This window comes from Globicephala melas, chromosome 19, assembly GCF_963455315.2.
Source record: "Globicephala melas chromosome 19, mGloMel1.2, whole genome shotgun sequence".
NCBI classification, from domain to species: Eukaryota; Metazoa; Chordata; class Mammalia; order Artiodactyla; family Delphinidae; genus Globicephala; species Globicephala melas.
In genome coordinates this window covers 15,451,873-15,476,934 of record NC_083332.1, presented here as the reverse complement: position 1 = coordinate 15,476,934, position 25,062 = coordinate 15,451,873, and the positions used below count along the sequence as shown (strand labels likewise).

At 53.3% G+C, this 25,062-nt stretch overlaps 1 protein-coding gene across 4 annotated transcripts in view; it reads left to right on the top strand.

The window, feature by feature from the left end:
- WDR62 (WD repeat domain 62) overlaps positions 1–25,059 on the top strand; it is a 48,981-nt gene extending 23,922 nt beyond the window's left edge. The window contains exons 11-32 of one of the 4 annotated variants that reach the window (XM_030874559.2): positions 122–300; positions 1,890–1,981; positions 3,517–3,642; positions 6,563–6,630; positions 6,711–6,832; positions 7,640–7,715; positions 8,498–8,609; positions 8,705–8,768; positions 9,371–9,496; positions 11,170–11,303; positions 13,717–13,769; positions 15,749–15,967; positions 17,776–17,903; positions 18,240–18,343; positions 18,698–18,805; positions 19,111–19,245; positions 19,538–19,652; positions 19,776–19,917; positions 19,999–20,059; positions 20,241–20,924; positions 21,475–21,632; positions 21,727–25,059. In XM_030874559.2, the coding sequence (XP_030730419.2) occupies positions 122–300; positions 1,890–1,981; positions 3,517–3,642; positions 6,563–6,630; positions 6,711–6,832; positions 7,640–7,715; positions 8,498–8,609; positions 8,705–8,768; positions 9,371–9,496; positions 11,170–11,303; positions 13,717–13,769; positions 15,749–15,967; positions 17,776–17,903; positions 18,240–18,343; positions 18,698–18,805; positions 19,111–19,245; positions 19,538–19,652; positions 19,776–19,917; positions 19,999–20,059; positions 20,241–20,924; positions 21,475–21,632; positions 21,727–21,990 (3,270 nt within the window). In that variant the 3' untranslated portion in view covers positions 21,991–25,059. Of the gene's footprint in view, positions 1–121; positions 301–1,889; positions 1,982–3,516; positions 3,643–6,562; positions 6,631–6,710; positions 6,833–7,639; positions 7,716–8,497; positions 8,610–8,704; positions 8,769–9,370; positions 9,497–11,169; positions 11,304–13,716; positions 13,770–15,748; positions 15,968–17,775; positions 17,904–18,239; positions 18,344–18,697; positions 18,806–19,089; positions 19,246–19,537; positions 19,653–19,775; positions 19,918–19,998; positions 20,060–20,240; positions 20,925–21,474; positions 21,633–21,726 lie in introns of all 4 variants that reach the window. The other 3 variants (XM_060288718.1, XM_030874558.3, XM_030874562.3) reach the window with 3 other exon arrangements.
- The last annotated feature ends 3 nt before the right edge of the window (positions 25,060–25,062 follow it).

Below are 25,062 nucleotides of genomic sequence, written 5' to 3'. Positions count from 1 at the left end.
GCTCCCAGGTCAGAATTGGAATTCTGTTACTAATGAAGAATGGGAGACTATCAGGAGAAAAAATTGCAGAGGTGCTCCAGAGCTTCTCATAGCACTGACCTAAGTCCTTTCCCGCTTGCAGACCCTGCTGAAGGTTGTGTATGTGGAGAATGACATCCAGCACCTGCAGAACATGTCACACTTCCCAGACCGGGGGAGTGAGAATGGGATGCCTGTGGACATGAAAGCTGGGGTACGAGTCATGCAGGTCAGTCCTGATGGCCAACACTTGGCTTCAGGCGACCGAAGTGGAAATCTGAGGCAAGTGGGCCCTGGCGTTGTCTAGTGTACATCTCCCAGCTTGGGCTCAGGTACTAAGGGCAGTGGGGAGGAGCCCTGGCCTTGGCACCTCCAGCTGCCTGTTGGGAATGAGGGACTGTGAGTAGCAATCTGGTAGCCAGCCACCCCTGGGAACATAAGCTGAGAAGGGGCTTCCAGAAGGGCTAGCTCAGGGTAGATCAGGGTAGCTACCGGGGCCTCAGCAGCTGGACCATGTGAACTCTGCCTGCAGCGTGGACAGGCAAACTTGCATGACTCTCGGGCATGGTGACACCTTCTCAGCCACATGGTACCACTGCTGAACCATCAGAGAAGATGCCAGCTGGAGCTTGGCATTTCTGGTGGCCCTGAGAGAGGGACCAGAGGATGGGACATCTGAGGGCTCGGGCTGTTTACCACCCTGCAGAGGTTTTTCAAGATGTGACAGGCCCAATAGGTGCTGACAGAATATGAGTCCTGTCACAGGGATCAGGTTTAAGGTGGCGAATGTCAGCTATGACCCCCTGGGTAGTGGAGCTGTTGCAGAATGGGAGGGACTGGGGCACTGAAGAGCATGTGCCCCATAACGGGGCAGCCACCACGCAGCACCAGTAGTATAGCCTCCAAGTTGTCATATCTTCCCATTGTCTAAGAAGAACATAAAGTGCAGACTTTTTCTGTGAAATTCCATGGTTTTTAAATGTTGGCAACTGTTGTGATGTCAGTCACTGCATGAGGCAAACTGAACGTGTCAGGGGGCTGCTCCCGTTGACAGCACTTGGCTGTCAACGGTGAAAACAGTGAGGAGAGGTAACGTGGGCATAGCGATCTTCCCCCAGGCTGGCCGCTGGCCTGAGTACCATGGGTATTGACTGATTTAATCCTCTCAGCGACCCTCTGGCGTAAGTGCTGTTATTCACTCCACTTTCAGATGGGTTCCCTGAGGAAAGAGAGGCCAAGTGGCTTGGCTAAGGTCACACGGGTAGAGAGTGGAGAAGCTGGAATTATTATTTCTTATTTCAGTCCTGGATGACCTGTTGTCTGATTTCATTTGGCAAGAATGTGAGGAAAGTCTGGATCTGAGACTCTTTAAGAATGAGAGGGAGTTCCCTGGGGGTCCAGTGGTTACGACTCCACGCTTTCACTGCTGAGGGCCTGGGTTAAATTCCTGGTCAGAGAACTAAGATCCTACAAGCCACAGAGTGCAACCAGAAAAAAGAAAAAAAAAAGAATGAGAGATTGGAATCAAATGTTCCCACCCATGGGTCCTATCCTTGAGTATGACCTCTGACCCCTGCCCCAGCCCCAGGAATCACCTCTGATATATCCCTATCCTAACCTTTGTTCCCCCAGAAGACCATCCTAGGTGTTACCCATGGACAGAAGGGGCGGGGTGCCCGCTGAGGTTCTCGCAGGCTTGGCAGGTTTTTAGATGAGAAACTGGTTGGGCACCTGTAGACTACTTGGCCAGGGTAGGGTGTTCTCCACGTCACCTACCTGGCTGCTCTGACCTTTTCTAGTAGTGGCAGAGCGTCTGGAGCTGAGGGGTGGGGGCGCCAGGCAGGGTACAGCAGGCAGTGTGTATCTCTCAGGATCCACGAGCTGCACTTCATGGACGAGCTGGTCAAGGTGGAGGCCCATGATGCTGAGGTGCTGTGCCTGGAGTACTCCAAGCCTGAGACAGGTGAGCCCATGGCAGGGGAGCAGCCTGCCTGGCAGAGCCACAGGGAGGAGTAGTTGGTGTCTGGTGGGACCGTAAATGACAGGGCAAGACTCGACTTGTTTACCCTGGTCCCCGGTGCCCCGAACAGAGCTCAGGCTAAAGAGGTGAAGGTTGAATGAGTGAATATATGAATGAGCTCCTCCTCTGCTGGAGAAGATAAAGATAGATCAGTAGTCAAACATATTCTTTTGAAAAAGTTTGACGCTTACAGAAAAATTGCAAGAATATTATAATGAATATCTGTAGCCTCTTCACCCAGGCTCCCCAAGTTTTTTCTTTTAAATCCTGTCTGACCTGTGACAGAATTATCTGCTTCCCCTCTTTCCATTTCTGTGTATTTGCGCACCTGTGTATATATACACTTGTAATAAAATAATAGCATGTGCATTATTATTATTAAAGCGTGTATATTATTATTATTATTATTTGCTGAACTACTTGAGCGTAAGTTGCAGGCATGCTGCGCTTTCACCCTTAAATGCTTCTGTGAGCATTTCCTAGGAAGGGGGACATCTATTTACATGACCACAGTGCACTTATCAAATGTGCATCTTATCAAATCTGTCATCTGTCTGGGGTTCTTATTCACATTTTGCCAGTTGTCCCAATGCTGTCCTTTATAGCACCTTTGTTTATCCAGTCCAGGTTCACATTTCAGTTGTTGTGGCTCTCCTGTCACCTTTGTTTTGGAATATTTCCACAGCCTTATTTAATTTGTCTTTATGACTTTGGCTTTCTGCAGAATATAGATCAGTCATTTTATAGAATTTCCTTCAATTTGGGTTTGTTGTTCTCATGATTTGATTCCGATGATACGTTTTTGGCAGGAATATAATGTAGGTGGAGTTATGTCCTGATAATGTTAATGTGCGTTCCCATGCTCTTCCTTCCCCCACACCCTCTGCCCCACCAAATTTTCTTTAAATTTCTTTTCATTCAGTACACCTCTCCCGAGCTCCGCTCCACCTCAGGTCATGTGTTAGGCCTCAGACATAGCAGGTGTCCCGGCTAGGCACTGTCTGAGGGGGCCAGCACGAAGGTCCAGTGGCTGAAGGAAAGGTGGCAGCATGTGGTCAGTAGGGCCTAGATGAGGCTCGTGTAGCCAGAGCTCAGAGAGTGAGGGGGCAGTGTTTTGGGGAGGTTGAGAAATTGGCAGGGCCTTACGTGGCTGCCAAGTAGCTGGACTTGGTAGGGAGGAATGCTGGGCTCTGCTGGAATGTCTGGTGTGGGCACAAGTGGAGGAGTGTCCACGTGTACATCAAGATTCATCCTGCAGGAGCTGGTGGCAAGGGATGTGAAATGCCAGGGTTTGGGGCTCTGGGGAAAGACTGCGCAGAGTGGGGGAGTGGCCCCTTTCCGGGTTTGTGGCAAGTTGACTGCAGTTAAGAAACCGAACTCCTTCTTCAAGGCCAGGAAAGCTCGGTCACACTGCTCTCTGGGAGGCCAAGCCATCAAGCAGCCTCCCAGAGACCCAGTGGCACCCTTTTCATCCACAGGGTTGAGCTTGCTGGCCTCAGCCAGTCGGGACCGACTGATCCACGTGCTGAACGTGGAGAAGAACTACAACCTGGAGCAGACCCTGGATGACCATTCCTCCTCCATCACAGCCATCAGGTTTGCTGGTGAGCCCTTTCCTTCTGCGTCCTGTGCCTCATTAGATGGGCTCCTTTGACTGCACGTAACAGCAAAAGCCACCTTTAGCTTAGAGAAGAAAGGGAGAGGCAAGCTCTGGATTCAGGCACAGCTGGATCCAAAGATGGAATTTTTATTTATTTATTTATTTATTAAAAAAAATTTTTTTAGACTAATTTTTTTTAATGCTTTTGGAGTATCGTTTATTTTGGCTGCTCCACGTGGCATGCAGGATCTTAGTTCCCGGACCAAGGATTGAGCCCGTGCCCCCAGCAGTGGAAGCACAGAGTCTTAACCACTGGACCACTAGGGAAGTCCCCAAAAGTTGAATTTTTTAAAGTTACCTGGACTCTCTCCCTCTGTCAGCTGTGCCTTTCTCTCGTGGGCAGGATCTCAGTGGTCACTGTGCCGCTGGAAAGAGATTTCCCCTCTTCCTGTCAATTTTGGCAGAAATTGGTAGCTGACTTACCTTGTGCTGGCTTGAGGCACCTGCCCTTTCCAGGGCAGGTGGTGCCAGAGCTTTGGAGTATCCTCTTGGGCTGGGTGTGACTCGTGTGCCCCCAGCCTCCACCTGCCTCCACCCCTGATCCAGGAGGACTGACATTAGGTGAGTGCTAGTCCGCAGAAAGAAATCAGAATGCCAGTCCAAGGTGGAATGGGTTTGGGTGACCTTGGCTGAAAAATAGATGACGGTGACAATTGCTGGAGACTAATTCTGTGCTGGGTGATGTGATCCTTGCACTGCCCCAGCAGTTACTGTACTTTACAGCCAGAGTCACACAGCCAGTAGGTGCAGGCCTGGTATTTTGCATAAGGCTGTCCTTTCTTATAGCCCTCGCTCAAGCAGGCAGTTGAAGGGATCTCTCCAAGACTCGAAAGATCCAGTACAGAGATCCCTGGCCCTAAGGGATTCCAAGAGGAGGGGAAGTAGGCCCTGTGGGGGTTTAACTGATCAGAACCCAAGAACATGTTCAAAACTATATTCAAGAAGAATCCATTCATGGAGGGAATACGTCCACTGACTCCAAGTTCTTGACTATGAAGTGTTTTGTACATATAATCTTGTGGCTGAGAATGTATTAATGTCCTTGGTCTTCCCCACTTTCTGCCCTGTCTCTGTCTAACTCAGGTGGTTGGGAGCTGGGCAAAAACAGGTTAACACGTTTGCTATGTCTTGATGAGGACCTGACAAAAGCTGATCAGCTCAAACTTCTCAGACACCTGTAAAAAACTGTTCAGACCATCCCATTCCACAGGGTAGAGGTAGTTAGAATAGATTGGTAAATCTAGCAGTTTGGCCAGCAGTGACCTCACCTTTAATGAATGGTCTGGATCCAGGAGAGGTGATAACTGGCCAAGGGGGTGGCCCAGGAGTCGGTCCTTTAGGTCACCTTCTGAAGGCGTGGGCCTCTGTTAAAGCCCCAGCCGGTCTGAGAGGATGCACATCCTAAAACCAGTCCTGTGAGCCCTGCTCTGGCTGGGCTGACTCAACTGGGCGTTACACTCAAAACATTGATAGTTCATATAAACTGGGCACCAGCCAGTCGGAAACTGTCTGAAGCTATCCAGCTAAAGAATGAATCAGTCTCTTAATTCTTTTCTATGAAACATATATCCAAAAAAGTGAACAGAAATATCTGTGAATAGTTTACAGAATAATACAATGAATATCCACATCAAGGTTCATAGTCAGTAGGTCTGAACTAGACACACCCATTGTTTATAGCCAGCACCTGTTCTGATTGGTCCTAGTCCTAATATTGCTAAATACTTGGACTCACCACCCCAGGTTAAGAAGCAAAACATTACCAGTAGTAACTTGCAGGCCCTCTCTGGATTCCTCGCCAACATAGGACTCGTTCCCTTCTATAAACCAGTGACTTCTGCTCGAGTAACATCTTAACTTGTATGTCAGGCCTGGGTGCTCTCAAATGTCCTGTCATGAAGGAGCAGTGTCTATTGTACCAAGGTTGTACATGTTTTGTATTTGTTCTGTCTCTTCATCCTCACCACAACTCTGCAAGGTATTTGTGCTGTGATTATTCTTATTCTATAAAGAAAGAAGAATAAAAGTAAGAACATCCATCTTGCTTACCAGGTAGCAGCCACTGTCCCAAGGGCTTCATACCACTCCACGGGGCAGTGGCTGATACAGGCTTATTGAACAGATGGGAGCTGAGGCTCGGAGAGGAAGCCTGGCTTCAGAGCACAGTGTTTAACCAGAGAATGCCTGGGATCAGCCCTGGCCCCATCTTGACTCTCTGCACCCTGGGACAAGGACTGTGTGACTCTGAGCCCCTGGGTTCACATTTGTACAAGTGGCTGGTGACAGTCAGGAAGGGGAGGCATGTGGCACAGGACCTGGCCCGAAGTCTGTGTGGATAGTCCTTTTTATTTTGGCTGCACCGCATGGCTTGCGGGATCTTAGTTCCCTGACCAGGGATCGAGCCTGTACCCCCTGCAGTGGAAGCGCAGAGTCCTAACCATTGGACCGCCAGGGAAGCCCCTGTGTGGATACTCTGATCCTTCTTGATGGTGTGAGCCTCCCAGTGGTCTGACTGTCTCCTCTTGCTCCCTGCTTCACTGACGCCTCCATTGTGAGGCCAGAGTCACCTCTCCAAATCCCAAATTAAACATGGTGCCCCTGCTGTGTCCCTGGCTTCTGTTTCCCTGTCTGCTCTTGCTCTGCAGATTCCTGCCTTGCCCACTGCACCATCTGTGCCCCCCTCACACAGAGCTCACAGTTTACAGAGTCCTACCGGCACCCAGCACTCACCTCACCTCCTCCGGGAAACCCTCTCTGACCCCCAGCGGAGTGCCCTTATAGTAGAGTTCCCTAGCTAGGATCCCCAGCCCCAGTTGGGCCCAGCAGTGGCCCAGCCCTGCCTAAGGCACTGCTTCCTCCTCCAGGCCACAAGGACATCCAGATGATCAGCTGTGGGGCAGACAAGAGCATCTACTTCCGCAGTGCCCAGCAGGTAGAGTGGGGCAGCCTCCTTGGGAGCTGGGTAGGGGGCTTGTCAGGGGTATCCTCTGAAGGCCCTGCCTGCCCTGCCAGGCCTCAGATGGACTACACTTTGTCCGTACCCACCACGTGGCAGAGAAGACCACCTTGTATGACATGGACATTGACATTACCCAGAAGTACGTGGCTGTGGCCTGCCAGGACCGCAACGTAAGGTGAGGAACTGCCCTGCACTCTTAGTCAGCCAGACTAAGTGGGGCCTGGTTGGGTCTGTCTTCTCATGAGCGCTCTGCTTTCCTCCCCCTGCTCACCTGGTCCCTGAGAAGCTGGGTGGAGTGGTGGGACCCAGTGGGTGTTTCTTAGGAGCTGGGTTCACCCAGGCCTAGTCTCCAGGTCAAACAGAGGGTTCTCCTAGATCTCAGGAGCCTGTGTGGGGCAACTGAGAGCTGCTGATGTGGCTCATAAACTCACTCATCCTCGTTCCCTGAGCTCCTGTCTGGGAGGGACAGTGGGGGAGTCACAGGCCCTGCCTTCGTGGAGCTCACAGTGCAGTGGAGGAGAAGACAGACTGACCAGACAGTGACAGCACAGAGTGGTCAGGGCTGGGATGCAGAGAGCCCAGGGGCTTTGGGGGGCCCTGGGAGGACATCCGACCCTACCTGGGGTCGCTGGAAGGGACATCTAAGCTTAAACTGGGAAGGATGTGGAGGAATAAGCATGTGCAGAGAGGTTCTCCATCTCCTTCATTTGCTCACTCAAGTTGGGTGCCAGGCACTCAGCTCGCTGTGTGGCAGGGAGATGGATGTTAACTCAGTGGACACCCCAAGACGTAACCTCTGTGACCTCAGCCCAAGACAGGGTCTCATTCCCTGATACGGGGTTTCAGTCCAGGCATCGGGTGGGGGACAGGAGGTACTGGGGGCTTCCAGGGGAGAGGAGGGCAGCAGGTAAGGTTGGAACAAGGGAGCAAGAGAGGGTGGTGGGCAGGGCCATGTTAGCCGCTTCTGCTCTCACCTTCCCAGAGTCTACAACACCATGAACGGGAAGCAGAAGAAGTGCTACAAGGGCTCCCAGGGTGATGAAGGGTCCCTGCTGAAGGTGAGGAGCTGGGGCCCCAGGTGAAAACCGTACACGGACACCCACACACAAGGCCCCCCTGTCTGTCCCCTGCCCTGCTGGGCCTCCTGAGACCTGGGTCCTCCTTGGCACCTGATCAGAGGGATGAAAGGATCACATGCCGGCCAGCATCTACTCAGGCCTGGCTGACCAAGGGTGCTTGGGAGCCAGGGCTGGCCCTGACTGCTCTGCCTTTACTTACTGAATCCTTCCCCACGTGGGGACATTTAAGTGGCTTCCATTGTGAGTGGCAGTAGAGAGTGGTGGGAGGAATCAGAGAGGCCTCTCCAGGCTTGCCCCTGTCTATGTTATCCAGGATGAGGTGGGGACCTTCTCAAGAGCCTCTGGACTAGGGGAGTTATGAGCTCAGGCTCCAGGGTCAGACCCTCTTACAGCTCTGCCTCGGGCTGACTGTGACCTTGGGCAAATGTCATCTCGTCTCGAACCTGTTTCATCATGTGTAAAATGCAAATAAAAATTGCCTCTATCACAGGGTTCTGTGGGGGAAATAAGTTCACACACGTACAGCTCTTAGCACAGGGCCTGGCTGCCATTAGTGCCATTGTTGTGGTTGGTAATTTCTTCACCTGTGAAATGGGAGCAGGAGCTTCTGCCTACCATGGTGTGTGTCGTGAGGGTTACCTGAGTCCATGTGCCAAGCGCCCAGCACAAGGCGTTCCTCAGTTAGTGGGGTTGTGTGTTGAGACCCAGGCCTATTCCAGAAGGAGGCAGCCCAAGTGTCACGTGGGTCCTCTTCTCGGCAGGTCCATGTGGACCCCTCAGGCACCTTCCTGGCCACAAGCTGCTCTGACAAAAGCATCTCGGTGATTGATTTTTACTCCGGGGAGTGCGTTGCCAAGATGTTTGGCCATTCAGGTGGGTTTGCCTCCTTGCTTGGGACACCTCCCCACCTACCCCAACCCAGCCTTCTGGCTCAGAAGGCCAGCATGGCTTCTCTGCTCTGCTTGCAGAAATCGTCACCGGCATGAAGTTCACCTACGATTGCCGTCACTTGATCACAGTATCCGGAGACAGGTGGGAAAGGCCTGGAGGCTGCCCCAGCTGGGCCTCCCTCTGGGAGTGGGTGGGACCTATCCTGCTGGGAGAGCAAGGGCTCAGACACCGGAACCCCATGCCCACGGCCTGCCTGTGCAGAGAGCTCTCTGAGCATGCCAGCTTACTCTCCTCGGATAGTGTGTGCCCAGCCCTGAGTTCAAATCCTAGCTCTGCCACTTATATTTCCCCTCTCTGACTTTGTAAAAGAGAGATGACCCCATCTACCTTGAAAATCGTATGGTGAGAGTCAAATGAGATGACATAAGTTCCTTAGCACATGGTTGGTATCCAAGGACGTCCCTTTTGACGCTCTCCTCAGTTTATCAATACTACACTCCTTCCTCACAGCCCCCTTCCTTGGGTCTCAGGGTCTTCAGAGCAGCCTTGGTTTGCTGGGATGCCCTGGACCCCTCCCAGGGTGTAGACCTGACTTGGTCCGGAGCCCTGTGCTAAGCTGATGAGGGTTGTTTTCCGGGCCAGGAAATAAGGTCTTGGCAGTGATGAACCAGGTGGCTCTGGGGTCAGATGGCTTCCATATTCACTGTTCCTCCCTCTTCCACATCCCTCCTTGGCCTCTGCAGCTGCGTGTTCATCTGGCACTTGGGCCCGGAGATCACCAGCTGCATGAAGCAGCACTTGCTGGAGATTGACCACCGTGAGCAGCAGCAGGAGAACACGAACGGCAGGAACTGGAGCAGCCACCCCAGGTCCTGGCAGCCACCTGTCCATTCACCAGAGGGATGTCTTCCTGCCCTGGGCCCCGTGAGGAGTGAGGCTAGGGAAGCAACCACGGCCCAGACAGCCCCCGGCCCTGCCCTTTGTGCCCTCGGGGCCTAGAAGGGGAGATGTACTTTGAATAGGAAGTTACAATAATGCATATGAGAAGGGTTTTGAAGTGTAAAAGCAAAAGTGCTTGGAGAGCCCATGAGCACTCTGGTGGGAAGCCCCAGGGGGCTGTGGGGACCAGGGGAGGCCCCAGACCCAGCCCACCCAGCCCATGGTGGGGAGGGAGGAGATCAGAGAAGGGTCCAGTGGAGCAGAGATGTCTTCTTAATCTTTTTTTTTTTTAAGGTATTTTTTTTGTTTGTTTTTAATCTTTGGCTGCGTTGGGTCTTCATTGCCGCACACGGGCTTTCTCTAGTTGCGACGAGCTGGGGCTACTCATCGTTGCAGTGCGCGGGCTTCTCACTGCGGTGGCTTCTCGTTGCACAGCATGGGCTCTCGGTGTGCGGGCTTCAGTAGTTGTGGCACACGGGCTCAGTAGTTGTGGCGCACGGGCTTAGTTGCTCTGCGGTATGTGGGATCTTCCTGAACCAGGGCTTGAACCCGTGTCCCCAGCATTGGCAGGCAGATTCTTAACCACTGTGCCACCAGGGAAGTCCTATCTTAATCTTTTTTTTTTTTTAAGATGTTGGGGGTAGGAGTTTATTAATTTATTTATTTTTGCTGTGTTGGGTCTTCGTTTCTGTGCAAGGGCTTTCTCTAGTGTGGCAAGCGGGAGCCACTCTTCATCGCGGTGCGCGGGCCTCTCACTATCGCGGCCTCTCTTGTTGTGGAGCACAGGCTCCAGACACGCAGGCTCAGTAGTTGTGGCTCACGGGCCTAGTTGCTCCGCGGCATGTGGGATCTTCCCAGACCAGGGCTCGAACCCGTGTCCCCTGCATTAGCAGGCAGATTCTCAACCACTGCGCCACCAGGGAAGCCCTTCTTAATCTTTTAATGTAAGTTATTCCTTCACTTATATCTTTGAGTTTCCTAAACATATTTCTTAAGTCTTTATGTTGCAAGACCAGTTTTATTTGGAGTGAATTCCTGTTCTGGTTTTTGATTTGGGATTTTGGTTTGGAAGTTTCAGTTGGAGTGGGAGGTTTTGAATTTTCTTCTCTTCCGCCTCCGGAGCTGTCCCTATCTCTCTCTCTGTGTCTTGAGGCTTTGCATTGCTTCCCCACGGGGACCAGGCCTGACATGGGCCATCTATTTTGCAGTGATCTTGAGGTAATGCAGATCTAGGCACCAAGAGAGTGGGCAACTCTTTGGCTTGTGGAGCTAGAACCTCATTGCTAACCCCACTTCCTAGAACAGAAGCCAGCAGCTCAGGACTCATGCCCTACTATCATCTGCTTTGCTTTTTGTTCCATTGCTGTGGCCCTTGAAGAGTTTGTCGTATTTCTTGAGCCCAGCCTTTGTTACATCTCATTTTTTGTGGCAGTATGTTTCTAGCAGAGGGGGTGTGGCAGGTGAGACCTTCCAGCACCGTCTTGACCAGAAGCCAAGAGTATGTTCACATGGACCCCAGCACAGGGCCCAGCCCTAGGCAGGTCCCCTCTACCACCCCATTTACCTATGTTTCTCTCCTTGCTGTCCTTTTTCCTGGCTTCAGGCAGGAGACATATGCATCCATGCCCAACGAGATTTGCTCCCTAAGCCCTGGAGAGCAGACAGACGATAAGCTGGAGGAAGAATGTGAACCTGAAGAGTTACTAAAGACACCATCGAAAGAGAGTTTGGATCCAGGTTGGGAAAGGGGCCCTATTTTGACCTCTCAGTGTAGGGATCATTGCTGGGTTTTGGCCACTACTCTGTTTTCACAGCCTGGCACATATTGAAGCTCAGTAATCATATCAGTCAGGACTTTTTCAGGGTAATAGCACCTAGACTCTCACTGGCTTAATTTGGAAAGAGAATTTATTGGTTCTTGTAAATGAAAATTTGAGAGTATTGGTTCAGGCATGGCTGGATCCAGGTAGTCAGATGATGTTAAAGAAATAGATGTATCTCTGTCTCCTGGCTCTGCTTTTCTCCATGTTGACTTTGCTCTCAGGCAGAATCTCCCTGTACAAGGGGCAAAGTATCCCCAGCAGCTCAAGGTTATAACATTCTAGAAAAGAGAGCACTTCTTTCCTAATAGCTCAAAGTCCTGTGTTCATGACTCATGTTCCTGCTGTGAGTCACCTGCCCATTTCTGAGTCACTGTGATTGGCCAGGCCTGAGTTATGTGGTCATCCCTGAGGGTAGGAGGCTTTAGTCAGCTCCACTTGAACCACCTGACCAAAGGCGACGGGTGGGTGTAAGGGGGTGTCCCAGGGGTAAAACAGGGTGATGTTCACCAGAAAACAGACCAGATTCTCTTGTTCAGGCAGAAGGGAGAGTGGTAGCTAAGCGACTTGATGAGAGGCCAGGCGCTCTATAAATTTCTTCCCCTCTGCATATCGCCTTGGCTTAGACCCATGTTACAAGATGGCTGCTTAAGTTCCAGGCATCAGAGACATTTTTTTTTCACATCTTTATTGGAGTATAATTGCTTTACAGTGTTGTGTTAGTTTCTGCTGTACAACAAAGTGAATCAGCTATATGTATACATATATCCCCATATCCCCTCCCTCTTGAGCCTCCCTCCCTCCCACCCTCCCTATCCCACCCCTCTAGGTCATCACAAAGCACTGAGCTGATCTCCCTGTGTTACGCAGCAGCTTCCCACTAGCCTTCCATTTTACATTTGGTAGCTTATATGTGTCAGTGCTACTCTCTCACTTTGTCCCAGCTTCCCCTTCCCCCACTGTGTCCTCAGAGACATGGTTGAAAGAGGACATTCCCTCCTGGAATCTCCTGTACAGAGGAAACTCTTTCCCAGAAGCCCCTGCAGGCTTCTCACAGGTCCCATTGGCCATGATTGCTCCAGCTGTGAGAGAGGCTGGGAACAGTGACCAGCACTGGGTGCTCTTAGTGAGGGTAGGGCTGCCAAGAAGGAGGAAACAGGCAGGGGCCAACTGGATGGCTGACTAGTAGGCAACAGCAGTGTGATGATTCAGCCTTGGGAAACAATCAAATAGAGAGTAAGCTCATTCTCTTTGTCACCACCCACACATCCAATTCAGCGTCCTCTCCCAGGTGGCCACTTTGATGAGTTTGGTGTGAACCCTTATAGGCCTTTTCCTGAACATTAATATACACGTGTGCATATCCATAGGAAACATCTGTGTCCACAAATCGTATTATACTGCAGATATCATTCTGTATCTTTTTCTTCTCAAAACTATCTTACTGACCTGTAGGTTGGTGAATACAAAACAGAGGCCTCCCTCTTTTAACCAGAAGCATAACCAGTGATTTTGCTCTGGGTGGGCACTTGTGTGTTTTCTAACTTTACACTGTTGTGAATGAGGCTGTGCTGACCACTCCTTGGCCTCAGGCCGAGGACTGGCATTGCTAAATCCTGGGGTTAATACACTTTTTTTTTTTTTTAACATTTGTTTTAATTTTTTGGCTGTGCCATGTGGCATATGGGATTTTTATTCCCCAACCAGGGATTGAACCCATGCCTCCTGCATTGGGAGCACAGAGTCTTAACCACTGGACTGCCAGGGAAGTCGGATATACTTTTTATTTTAAAAGAGAACCCCAGGGCTTCCCTGGTGGCGCAGTGGTTGAGAGTCTGCCTGCCGATGCAGGGGACACGGGTTCGGGCCCCGGTCTGGGAAGATCCCACATGCCGCGGAGCGGCTGGGCCCGTGAGCCATGGCCGCTGATCCTGCGCATCCGGGGCCTGTGCTCCGCAGCGGGAGAGGCCACAACAGTGAGAGGCCCGCGTACCGCAAAAAAAAAAAAAAAAAAAAAATTAAAAAGTAAAAGAGAACCCCAGCGGCCCTCCAAATCCAGTTACTGCCCCACCCAGCAGTCAGTGTTAAGCCCTCTGTTTCCCCACACTTTTGCCAACATTTGATAGTTTGAAGCATTTTAATTTTGGTCAGTCTTAGGGTAAAACATTATATCCCATTGTTTAAATTCGCACTTCCCTGACAGTTAGTGAGGTTGACCATCTTTGGATGTCTGTCGTTTCCTGTGTTGTCTCTGGAGAACTGCTGTTTATGTTACCCGTTGTCTCTTGGGTTGCTTATTCTCTTTTCATGGTTTCCATGTGTCTCTCCAGATCCTCGGTGCCTGCTGACCAACGGCAAGCTGCCACTCTGGGCAAAGCGGCTGGTGAGTCTGCCCGGAGAGTGGGACGCCTAGGAGCGGACAAAGAAGGGGTGCCCTCCTCCATGTTCCTCATTCTTCTGGGAACACTTTTCCCCTCCACATGTCTCCTTTCCCTGGAGAACCCCTGTCATCCTTCCACTCTCCGCTTAGACAGTCCTTCTTTCATGCAACACATATTTACTGAGTGCCTACCCTGGGCTAGGCCTTGCTGTGGCCCTTAGATACAGCAACCAGCAGGGCAGATGAAATCTCTGCCTTCACAGGCTCATTCTCTACTTCGGGAGGTGGACAATAGCCACATTAAACAGGTAAATTATATAGTGTTTGGGGAACTGATAATCAGTGCTATGGAGGACAAAAAGGTTGAGAAGGAAAATACAAAGTGTGGGGGGTGGTGACAATTTTAGGGTAAAAAGAAAAGGCTTCACTAGGAGGACTTCACGTATTTGAGCAGAATTAAAGCAAGTGAGAAATACAGATCCTGGGAAAGAATGTTCCAGGCAGAGAACCCGGTCTGCAAGGGTGAGGGCCGTGAGGCAGGATCATGCTTATTAGCATGTTCCAGGAAGTGCAGGGAGGCCCGATGCCTGGGTCGAGGGTGAATGAGGGCAGAATGGGGGAGAAGGGCTCGGAGAGGCAGTGGGGACCAGGTGGTGAGGAACCGTGTGGGCTTGCTGCGTCCCCTCAACACCCCTTATTGTCCTTCTCCACTGATTTCTTCCCCTGTAGCGCTGAGTGAGATGGACAGGAGGGAGAGCTCTGAGCCAAGGAAGGTCGTGTTCTAACTCAGGCCTTAACAGGTCCCTATGGCTGCCTGGGCAAAACAGACCTTGAGGGGCAAGCAGGGGGACCAGGGAGGGGACTGCTGTGATAATCCTGGCAGGAGAGGTTGGAGGCTGGACCTGAGGGGAGAAGTGGTTGGATTCTGGATGGATTTTGAAAGTGGAGCCAAACAACTGGATGTGAGAGAAAGAGGGACCAAGATGAAGGTAGGATTGAATGAGTGATCATTAATTGAGGGAGGGGCAGGCCAGGCGCTGGTGGGTCAGAAGTTGGCAGCAGAATCCTAAACCCCAGGTTGAAGGGTTTATTTTAGGAACAATGTCAGACCTCAAATCAAAGCCTAAATGTCAGCTCTTCAGGGAAATCCTCCCTGTTATTAGCCTCTGCACTGCTGACCAGGTCAGGCATGTGACTGTGCTCTCTCAGGCCCCCAAGCTTTCCCTTATCAGTGCATATTACAATTGGAGTTACATCCAACAAATATTCACAGAACACTTACTCCGTACAGGTTCTATTGAGTCTTTTATATGTATTGTTTAATCCTCCTGGATGTATGGGCTTTTCATATCCCCTGTTATTTCACAGATAGGGAACTGAGGCCCAGAGAGGTTAAGTAACTTATCTGGGGTCAAGCTAGGAATTAGGGGAGGTGGGGTCGACCCTAGAAGGCTGGCTCCAGAGCCTAAGTTGTCAAGCACCCACCCTCCACTGTCTCTCAAGCAAGTCTTGGTAGGAGGCAGTGGTGGGCAGGACCAGGGTTAGGGTTAGGGACCGTGGAAGAGAAGTGGCCATATCTTGGATGTGTTTGGGTGGCAGAGTTGAAGAAATACAATGGGAAGTGTGAGGGACAGAATAAGAGGAATGAAGGAGAACCTCAAAGTTTGGGGCCTGAGCAGCTGCAAAGAATCACTGAGACAGGGAAGGCGTTAGGAGGAATAGGTTTAGGGGGAAGGTCAGTTGTTGTCTTCAACATGTTTGCTTTGAAAGATCACTAAACATCCATGTGGAGATGTGGAACAGTTGCATGTGCACTTCCAAAGTTTAAGAACAAGGTTCAGGCTGAAAACAAATATCTGGAACTTGTTTCTGATTGATGTTTAAAGCCACGAGGCTGGATGCAGGTCCGTGCAGTGTCCCGGGCCCTCACTGGAGTTGGTGAGCACTTGGCTAGCTGCCTGACCATCCCCTGTCACCCTCAGCTAGGAGATGATGATGTGGCAGACAGCTCGGCCTTCCACGCCAAGCGCAGCTACCAGCCACATGGCCGCTGGGCGGAGCGGGCTGACCAGGAGCCTCTCAAGACCATCCTGGATGCCCGGGACCTGGATTGCTACTTTACCCCCATGAAGCCCGAGAGCCTAGAGGATTCTGTTCTAGATACAGTGGAGCCGCAGAGACTGGCGGGCCTGCTGAGCGAGGTATAGACTGCCTGCCCCAGCCCGGCCTACAGCCCCTGCACCATGACTGCCGGCGCAGGACCTGGGGCCTCAGTGCTCTCGTTCTAAAGATAAAGCTGACTGTCCCACTCCAGGGGTGCGAAAGGGTTACATGAGATGGTAGAGGGCAGGAGGGTGAGCCTCGGACCTGGTGCACAGTGAAACTTCCCAGGGCAGACCAGAAAGCGGGAAGATGGGGTCGCTCGGGGGTTAAGAGCTTGGGCCCGAGGGCAGGCCTGTGCCTGAGTTGGGGGCATTTGAGCAGGTGGAGCCCTGGTCCTACCCCTTCCCGGCTCTGTAACCTGCAGCAAGGCTTGATTCTCTGGGCTTTGATTTTCAAAAATATGGTCATTTAAACAAAAAAGAGAGAGAGACTTCCCTGACGGTCCAGTGGTTGAGACTCCGTGCTCCCAATGCAGGGGGCCTGGGTTCGATCCCTGGTCATGCCGCAACTAAGAGCCTGCATGCTGCAACTACAGATCCTGCACGCGGCAACTAAGACCCGGCGCAGCCAAATAAATAAATATTTTTTAAAAAGAAAGGTGACTGGGGCTTCCCTGGTGGCGCAGCGGTTGAGAGTCCGCCTGCCGATGCAGGGGACACGGGTTTGTGTCCTGGTCCGGGAGGATCCCACATGCCGTGGAGCGGCTGGGCCCTTGAGCCATGGCGGCTGAGCCTGCGCGTCCGGAGCCTGTGCTCCGCAATGGGAGAGGCCACAACAGTGAGAGGCCCGCGTACTGCAAAAATAAATAAATAAATAAAACCATTTAAAAAAAAAAAAAACAGTGACTAAGAAAAGATTTCAGAAAAGGTCATTAAAAAAAAAAGTGCACAGGGGGCTTTTACAGTAATCCAGTTCTAGAAACAGGGTCTGGGCCCTAAAAGGCGCTGAAGCAACTTTAGCTCTTATTCTATTATTTTTCAAACAAAATTCTTTTTTATTCTATTATATAAGTTTGCTTATGTGGCATAATATAAATAGTTATGTGCATAAATCATAAATATATAGTTTGATGAATTGCTACCTGTGTACACACCGATGTATCCACCACCCAAGTCAAAATATAGAGCATTTTCTACCTCTTGGAAGGGGATCTTGGAGGACCGCCTTGTGTCTCTCCCAATCAGTACCCCCACTGAGGTAACCAGCATTCTTTTTTTTTTTTTTTTTTGGCTGCATCGAGTCTTCGTTGCTGCACGCGGGCTTTCGCTAGATTCGGCGAGTGGGAGCTACTCCTCGTTGCGGTGCACAGGCTTCTCGTTGCCGTGGATTGTCTTGTTGCGGAGCACGGGCTCTAGGCGCGCGGGCTTCAGTAGTTGTGGCTCACGGCCTCTAAAGTGCAGGCTCAGTAGTTGTGGCGCCCAGCTTAGTTGCTCCGCGGCATGGGGGATCTTCCCGGACCAGGGCTGTAACCCGTGTCCCCTGCATTGGCAGGCGGATTCTTAATCACTGAGCCACCAGGGAAGCCCTGGTAACCAGCATTCTGACCTCTTTCACCATGGATTGGTTTGCCTGTTCTTGGATTTCATATGAATAGACTCTTAGTGGGTTCGAGCCATACCTATTCCTTATCTGTAAAGGGACTGATGATAATGCAGGGGCAGCACAGAGTGAGCTCCTCATGGCCCCAGCCCAGGCCCTGGCTCACAGGGAGCATCCAGCAGTGAGGGCTGCCATCACTACCTACATCTTTACCGTTACCGTCGGTGTTGGCGGAACACCTAGCAGCTTGGGAGGGCCCTGGTTGCCACAGCTGCCTCTGATGTCTGTGCTGTCTTCCCCCCCCCAGTCAGAGAGTCCCCAGGACAATGGCTGTGGGCCTCCCTCCTTACCACCCCTACAGAGGGAGTCTTCTGAGGCCAGCGAGCTCATCATCTACCCCCTGGAGACAGAGGTGACAGTCACAGGGACAGACAGGTGGGTGTCTTTTGCACCAATGAGAACCTTAGTTGGAGAGAGGAAGCCTCAGCTGGTAGGCACACCGTGGAAGAACCACTCTCCCAGTGGGCCTGTGGGAGGGAGGCGGGCGGGGGGTGAAGCCCGGATGGTGCAGGAGCCCAGCCCTGCAGCCTCTGCTGCAGCCTGTCTTCCTGGTTCCAGGAGAAGGTGCAGGGGCCCCTGGAGGCGGCAGGAGAGATGAGGCTGTACTCCCAGCAGGAGCAGGTGCAGATGTCTAGGCGTTCTGGGTGGGGGCCACTTGTTTACTAACCAGTACATTATCATTCCCTCGCCCCACGCCCACGGGCACTGCAGCAAGTACTGTGCGGAAGAAGTAGAGAGGGCGCCAGGAGACCAGCAAGGTGACTCCTACCTCAGGGCCCCCTCCATCGACTCGAAGGACCAGAGGCCACCTGAGGGTGAGTGAGCACCAGGCAGTACACCCTGCAGTAGTCTGTTCATGTGGCCAGGTCCCTTTCTGGGCACTGATGGTGACCTTGACCAAGCCTTTCTGAAGCCCAGAGTCTGTCACAGAGACAGGCATGGTCCCTGCTATTGTCACTCTAGAATTCTGGAGCCCAACTTCCCACCAGTGGGAGCCCAGCTCTGCACCTTCCTCGAAGTGTAGCCTTGCTGGTCCATAAAAATAGGGGGCGATCTTATCATCCCCTTTCTGCAGATGAGGAAACGGAAGCCCTGAGACCCAGAGCGCCTTACCTGACTCAGTCAGGGCCCAGCTTTGGACTCCTGACCCCTCCCACCCTGTTTTCCAGACTCAGGGGAGTCAGAGGCCGACTTGGAGTGCAGCTTTACCACCATCCATTCCTCCCCTCCACAGCCAGACCCAGACCCTCAGTTTGATGTGACGCCCCCTACACCAGGTAAGTAGGGGCCAGATGTGGGGAAGGGCAGTGTGTGGGCCTGGCCAGGGGCTGGTCACGATAGATAACCACTGGCCCAACATCAACCCTGCATTTGGTGGCCACTGAGCACCAGTTTCCTCCCCTGGAAGACAGACGCATTAGCCCTTCCTTCGCCTGGTGGCAACAGGGTGTGTGATGGGCAAGTCCAGCTTTCTCCATTGTTAAGTGGCCAGTGGCTTTTTCAGAGCATCTGCCATGATTCATGGTGTTGATGGTTCTCTCCTGCCCACTCCCTCTCCCAGACCCCCTTCTCCTCTCCCCAGGATGCCCAGGTACCACAGAAGAGTTGTCCCAGCCCGAGGTGCCAAGCATATCCAACGGCTCCCTGCCCCAGACCCCTGAGCAAGAGAAGTTCCTCCGCCACCACTTCGAGACACTTACTGACGCCCACCCTGAGGGTAGACCATGCCCCTCTCTGACCTGTGCCTGGGCAGCATCCAGGGCTGAGCTCAGTGTGGGCTTCTCTGGGGCTAGGCTTTCCCTGGCAGGACTGGCGAGGGTGGTGGGAGGGCGTGTGTTTTACTTGGGGGCCCAGCTGTATGGTTTCTCTGCCTGCTCCATTTGCTCCCAAAGTGTGTGTTGTCTATTGATGGGGGTTTCTGAGGATTGTCTGCTGGTCTGTGGGTCTGCCTGGGCCCAGGGCTGGCTGGCTGGAGGGATTCTGAGGGCGCCCTCGGCATCTTGCCCTAGAGCCCTTCCACGGATCCCTGAGAGACCTGAAGGCCTCTGAGGCCGAGGACAACTTCTTCAATCCCCGGCTGAGCATCTCAGGCCAGTTCCTCTCCCGCCTCCAGAAGACATCCAGGTGGGAGCTGGTGAACTAGTGAACCCCATCCCGCCTTCCAGCTCTCTGTCTCTCCGTGGGAAGGGGCTGTGTGCCCTCAGGCGCCCCCAAGGCAGCCACAACCACCTGTTTTCCCCCCTACAGGTTCACCCACACCTTCCCTTCCCGGCTGCCCCTGCACCTCGTGAAATCCCCAGAGGTCAAACTCATGGATCTCAGGGGGAGCCCGCCCAGAGCAGAGCCCCTGAGAGCAGGTACTGGCTACACCTGCCCAGGCAGGACCAATGTGAGTACTGGGGCCGCTTCCCTCGAGACATAGGGCTGGGAGCCTGGTGGCCTTATCCTCACCTCAAGGCTATGCTTGCAGGTCATCTCTGGGGGAAAGGCTGAGGAGCCCCTCGAGACCCTGGAAGCCTGGTCCCCACTGAGTGAGTGTCCCCACCCCCAGGTGAAAAGCCCTAGCCTTCTCAGCAAATGGCCCTGGGTGCCTAGCTGAGCCATGGTGGGGATGGACAGGATCCACTCAGACCCTGCAGCCACCCTGGCTGGGGCTCCCTGTCCATCAGCTCTGAGCTGGGGTATGAGAGTAAGCTGCCTCTTCCTTTCTAGCCCCCTGCCTCACAGGCCTGGCGCCCTGCATCCTGCCCTCCTCTGTGCTGCCCACAGACAAGAAGCCTCCGACACCCACAGCTCTACCCACTCCAGGCCTGGCTCAGGGTTTCCACACCCCCGCCGCCCGCTCCTGCATGGAGGCCACTGCCAGTTCCTGTGCCAGGATACCACACAGCATTTCCATTGAGGACAGTGAGGGCCCTGTCCTGGCTGAGCTGGCCAGGCCTCTGTGCAGGTCCTCGTCCCTGGGGGAGCTGGCCTCCCTGGGCCAGGAGCTCCAAGTCATCACCACCACAGTGACACCCAGTTCTGACAGTGAGGGCCAAGAAGCTGCCCTGCCCTCCCGGGGCAACCATGAGGCCCGCGCCAGCCTGAAACTCACCCTGCCAAGCATCTGTGACAGGCTCGTGTTGCCCCCACCCCAACTGGAGCCTCCCACCACGTGTGTCTGGTCCCAGGAGCCTGTGGCCATCCAGCCCAATGTCATGGTCACAACAGCCAGCTTCCTGGCCCCCAGCCCTGTGGATGGGAGTGCCCCAAGACTCCACAACGCCACCTTTCTCCCAAGGTTCCTGGCCACCGAGTCCCTCAATACCCCTTCCCATCCCAACAGCCCCCCACTTCCAGAGGCCAGGCCTGGGGTCCCCGGCAGCATCACCTCCCTCCTGGAGCCCAGCCCTGGTGAGTACCATCCTTGGGACAAGGGATTGTCCCCTAAGCTCATCGCATGTAACAGCTGGCTCAGCTCCAAAGGTGGGCACTTGACCTGGCCACGGGCGCTGTGCCACTCACTCATTCATTGCCTTACATATTCAGTGAGCACCTCGTTTGTGCTGGGCTTTGTCCTGGGCCCTGGGGACGCGGGACCTGGTGGTAAACAAGACTACAGAAAATTGACACCTTAACTGGGGGAGACGCCCAGACTAAATCTAGTAAGGAAAGTGTTCAGTGTATCACAAAGCGATGTGTGCTGAGAAAAAGAGAAAGAAAGGGTTTAGGGAGTGACAGGTGGGAGCAGTGGTTAGTTTTAAACAGGATGATGAGAAAAGGCTTCAGGGAGAAGGTGGCATTTGAGCAGAGACCTGCAGAAGGGGTGGGAAGGTAGCCTTGGGGACTGAGGGAAGCATCCCAGGCAGAGGGACAACAATTGTGGTCGGCCCAGCAACACTGGCCTCTTTAGACCAGCTAAAAAGTAGAAGTGTCTTTCTCATTTCGTCCCCTCCACCCCCAGATGCGCTCAGTCCAGTCCAGGGCTGCCCTGGACACTGCGGGGAACCGAGGGGGCCAGCCAGGGTACTGCCCCCAGATCCCCTTGAGCTGAGCAATGTGGGGACCGTCGTGCACAGACTGCAGACTACCTTCCAAGAAGCCCTGGACCTTTACCACCTGGTGAGCCAAGCCCCAGGGTCAGGGGAAAGGACTGAGGGGCTCCCTGGCACTGCCTGGCCCAGGTGGCCCCTAACAAGATGGGCGCCCCTTGCAGATGGTCTCCAGTGACGAGGTGGGCGCCGAGCAGCGGCAGGCACAGACTGAGCTGGCCTCCACTTTCCTTTGGATCCACAGCCAGTTAGAGGCCAACGACTGGCTGGTTGGGACCGATGTGGCCCCAGCCCAGGCCCTGCCCAACCCAGGCCCCCCCTCCCCACCTACACTGTGCCCCCTGGCCAGCCCAGACTTGCGTGCCCTGCTGGAACACTACTCAGAGCTGCTGGTGCAGGCCGTGCGGAGGAAGGCACGGGGGGACTGAGAGCCAGCAGCCCCCTCCACCGCAGCCCTGCTGCTTCTGAAGAAATAGTTACTTTACGCAAATAAACTGACAGCTTGGAGGAGTGGTTCCTGGTGCCTGTTCTGGCGCATCCACAAAGCCCCCTTCAGATGGATGCAGGGAGAGAGGGTAGAGAGCCCAGGGAACTCACAGATGCCCCAGTGCCAGGCCCTGTTCCAGGACTCTGTCGTGGGCAACACAGGACTGTTGGGGAGCTGCAATAATGATGATCCCAGCACCTGGCTCCCACGTCACCTGTCCCCAGCCCACTGAGCTGCTGTGGAGTCACATGTGGTCCTTGCCCAGTGGGGCCCAGCTGTACTCTAGGGAGGGGCCAGCCCTTCTTCTCTGCCCCCTACTGATGCGCAAGAACCCACTGGAGCCTCTGTGATCACCATGTCCCAGACCCTGGCCACCAGTTCACATACTGCCACAACACTGGCTCACGGCCCCTGGGCCAGTCCCATGCTGGATCCTATGAGCTTCAGGCTTTTGTTCCCGTTTGCAGCAGGGTAAAGTGAGGAAGGACAAATCCAGGGAGCATACCTAGGCCACCCAGCAGCTGGGACCAGTAATTTCTTCCCCAGCAAGACTGTGTCCAGCTTCAACATCCCATGAGCTCCCAGCACTGGTACCAGCTTCCCTAGGCAGCAGGCATCTAGCCACGTGGCATGTCTGCTAAGAAGGACACTCTTGTGACAACAAAAGCCCTCACTGTCCCAAGTCTGTAAAAAGGAAGCCGGCAGGAGCAGAACCCTCCTAGAGCACAGTCGTACTGTGCAGCCTGCTTGGCCTGAACCCCCACTTGCCTGTGAGTTCCTCACTGCTCTGTTTGGTGATCACGGCCCACCAGAAACAGGCTCAGAGAGATCCAGTGCCTTGCCTCGGGTCCCATAGAGTTGAGAGTCAAATGAGGCTTGCCTGGTGGTAGAGCCAGACTCTTTAACATGAGGACGTGGCTCTCTGTTGGCCCTGTAAACACTGAACCAATCATGCAGTTGTTGAAAAAAATCCTACCAGCCCCGAGGAATTGCTGGTCCCAGCTGCTGTCACTGCTCTACACGGTAGGAGTAGATCAAGGAACAGGACAAGCAAAGCATCTGCCCTCGTGGCATTCACCTTCTAGAAAGTGAAACACGACAGAAATTAAAATAACTGTCTAACTGTAGGTAAACTGAGCGCATTCCCTGTGCTGGTGACAGGACTTTCTTAGGTGATGTTGGAGCTGAGGCTTGATAGAGGGCACAGGCCGTGTGGACACTCAGGCAAGTATCCAGGCAGACAAAGGCCGGTGCAAAGGCCCCATGGCAAGCTCAGACGTACATGAAAGGAATAGCAGTGAAGCCAGCAGGCTGGAATGGAGTGAGCTCAGGGCGAGGATAGGAGAGGAGGTGGGAGGAAGAATGGGTCCCACTGGGCAGGGCCTTGTTGCTTCATGACATTTAAGTCCAAGACACATTCACAATAGTTTTTTTCCCCTAAATAAAATGCCTGATCTTGGTGTTTGGGAAGATGCCCAGTATTGTTTATTTCTCAAGGCTCCCTCTCCCTGCCCCGGCCCACTGGCCACCCCTGCAGACTGGAGACCCACTTGACCTGCCCCTGCCTGCCTCGGCCACAGGTGCCTAAGATCTCTGAGGTGTTTGGTTTCCAGGACCCTGGACACCCAGGGGACCACCTTGAGCCTCGGTCCCTCGTTGATTTTACCCCTCCTCCCACCTTGTATCATAGTTAACTCTTCAACTCCAGGTAGCAAACACCTGGCTTAAGGGGCCCCAAGCTAAAGGGACATTTGTTACTCTTGATTCTGTTCCTGCTGTATTTCACCCTCTGTGAGTCTGAGTTTCACTCTCCAGCTTAGGCCCTCATGGTGGCAACATGGCTGCCATAGCTCCCAGCAGTATACCTTCACCCAACCAGGAGCAAAGACACAAAGCAGGGCAGCCACCAGGATAGTGGGGGAAAAGTGCAAAGCCTTCTTAGATGCCTCCGCTTTCAGAGCAGTTGCAGGCAACAGGATTGGAGATGCCTTTAATTTGCTTGGACCAGCCACCTCCCCTGTCCTGGGCCTGTTACTGTTGCAACAAAATTGGGTTCTCTCAGCACAAAAGGAAGGTGGGCTGGTAGGATCCAGTGTGTCTGCCAGTCTCCACCTCGTAATGCCAAGCTCTTCAGCCCTGGAAGGACCAGACTTTCCTCAGACAAACCAACTGGTTAAGAAACCACAGCTGATGAATGTGTGTGCATGCGACAGTGCACCAGCAGCAAGAGGACAGCATGCTCACGTGGGATATTTGAAAGAGAGCTTAGCAGAGGGATCATTTGCAGAGAAGTGGACAGGGAACAGGGAAACTTCAGGGCCAGTGCATGACCCTAGACTGGTAACAGAGGAGAGGTGTTACTCCCCACACAAGGCACAAGGGAGCAAAGTGGAACCCAGAAGAGCAAATCCTGGAGACAGCTGCCCTGAGGGGAGTTGTGTTCCTGGCAACCCCACAGGGAGGGAGTTGGGGGAACCCCTCCCCCATCTTCTGCCAGGCTCCCCATTGTCTAAACCCCACTGGAAGCCAGAGGGCCCAGGAGCCCAAATGATACTGACCACCCAGGTCAGCTTCCCAGGACATAGAGCAGGACAGAAAAGGGACCTGGGGGCAAGTAAAGATAGCCGGCCCCAGGGTTTTTCCCTAATGTGTTTTCAGCAACAACTCAGGAACCAGTTGTCCCAAGAGATGTGGTGTTGGGCATGGAGAACTGGGCACCTGAGACAAACAAAATGGCTCCCATAACCTGCTCACTGGCTTGTTCTTCAGTGCATCTGGCCCCAGTGCATCTGGCCCTGCGTCGGTCAGGTCCTAGATACTGGGCTGCCGACCCAGGCCAGGCACACCAGTCACAGCTGCGTTAAGTCCAACAATTGGGAGATGGAGACACTTAAAATCCCACTTTACAGGGACATCCCTGGCAGTCCAGAGGTTGAGACACCACCCTTCCACTGCAGGGCGCACAGGTTCGATCCCTGGTCAGGGAACTAATCTCGCAAGCCGTGCAGTGAAG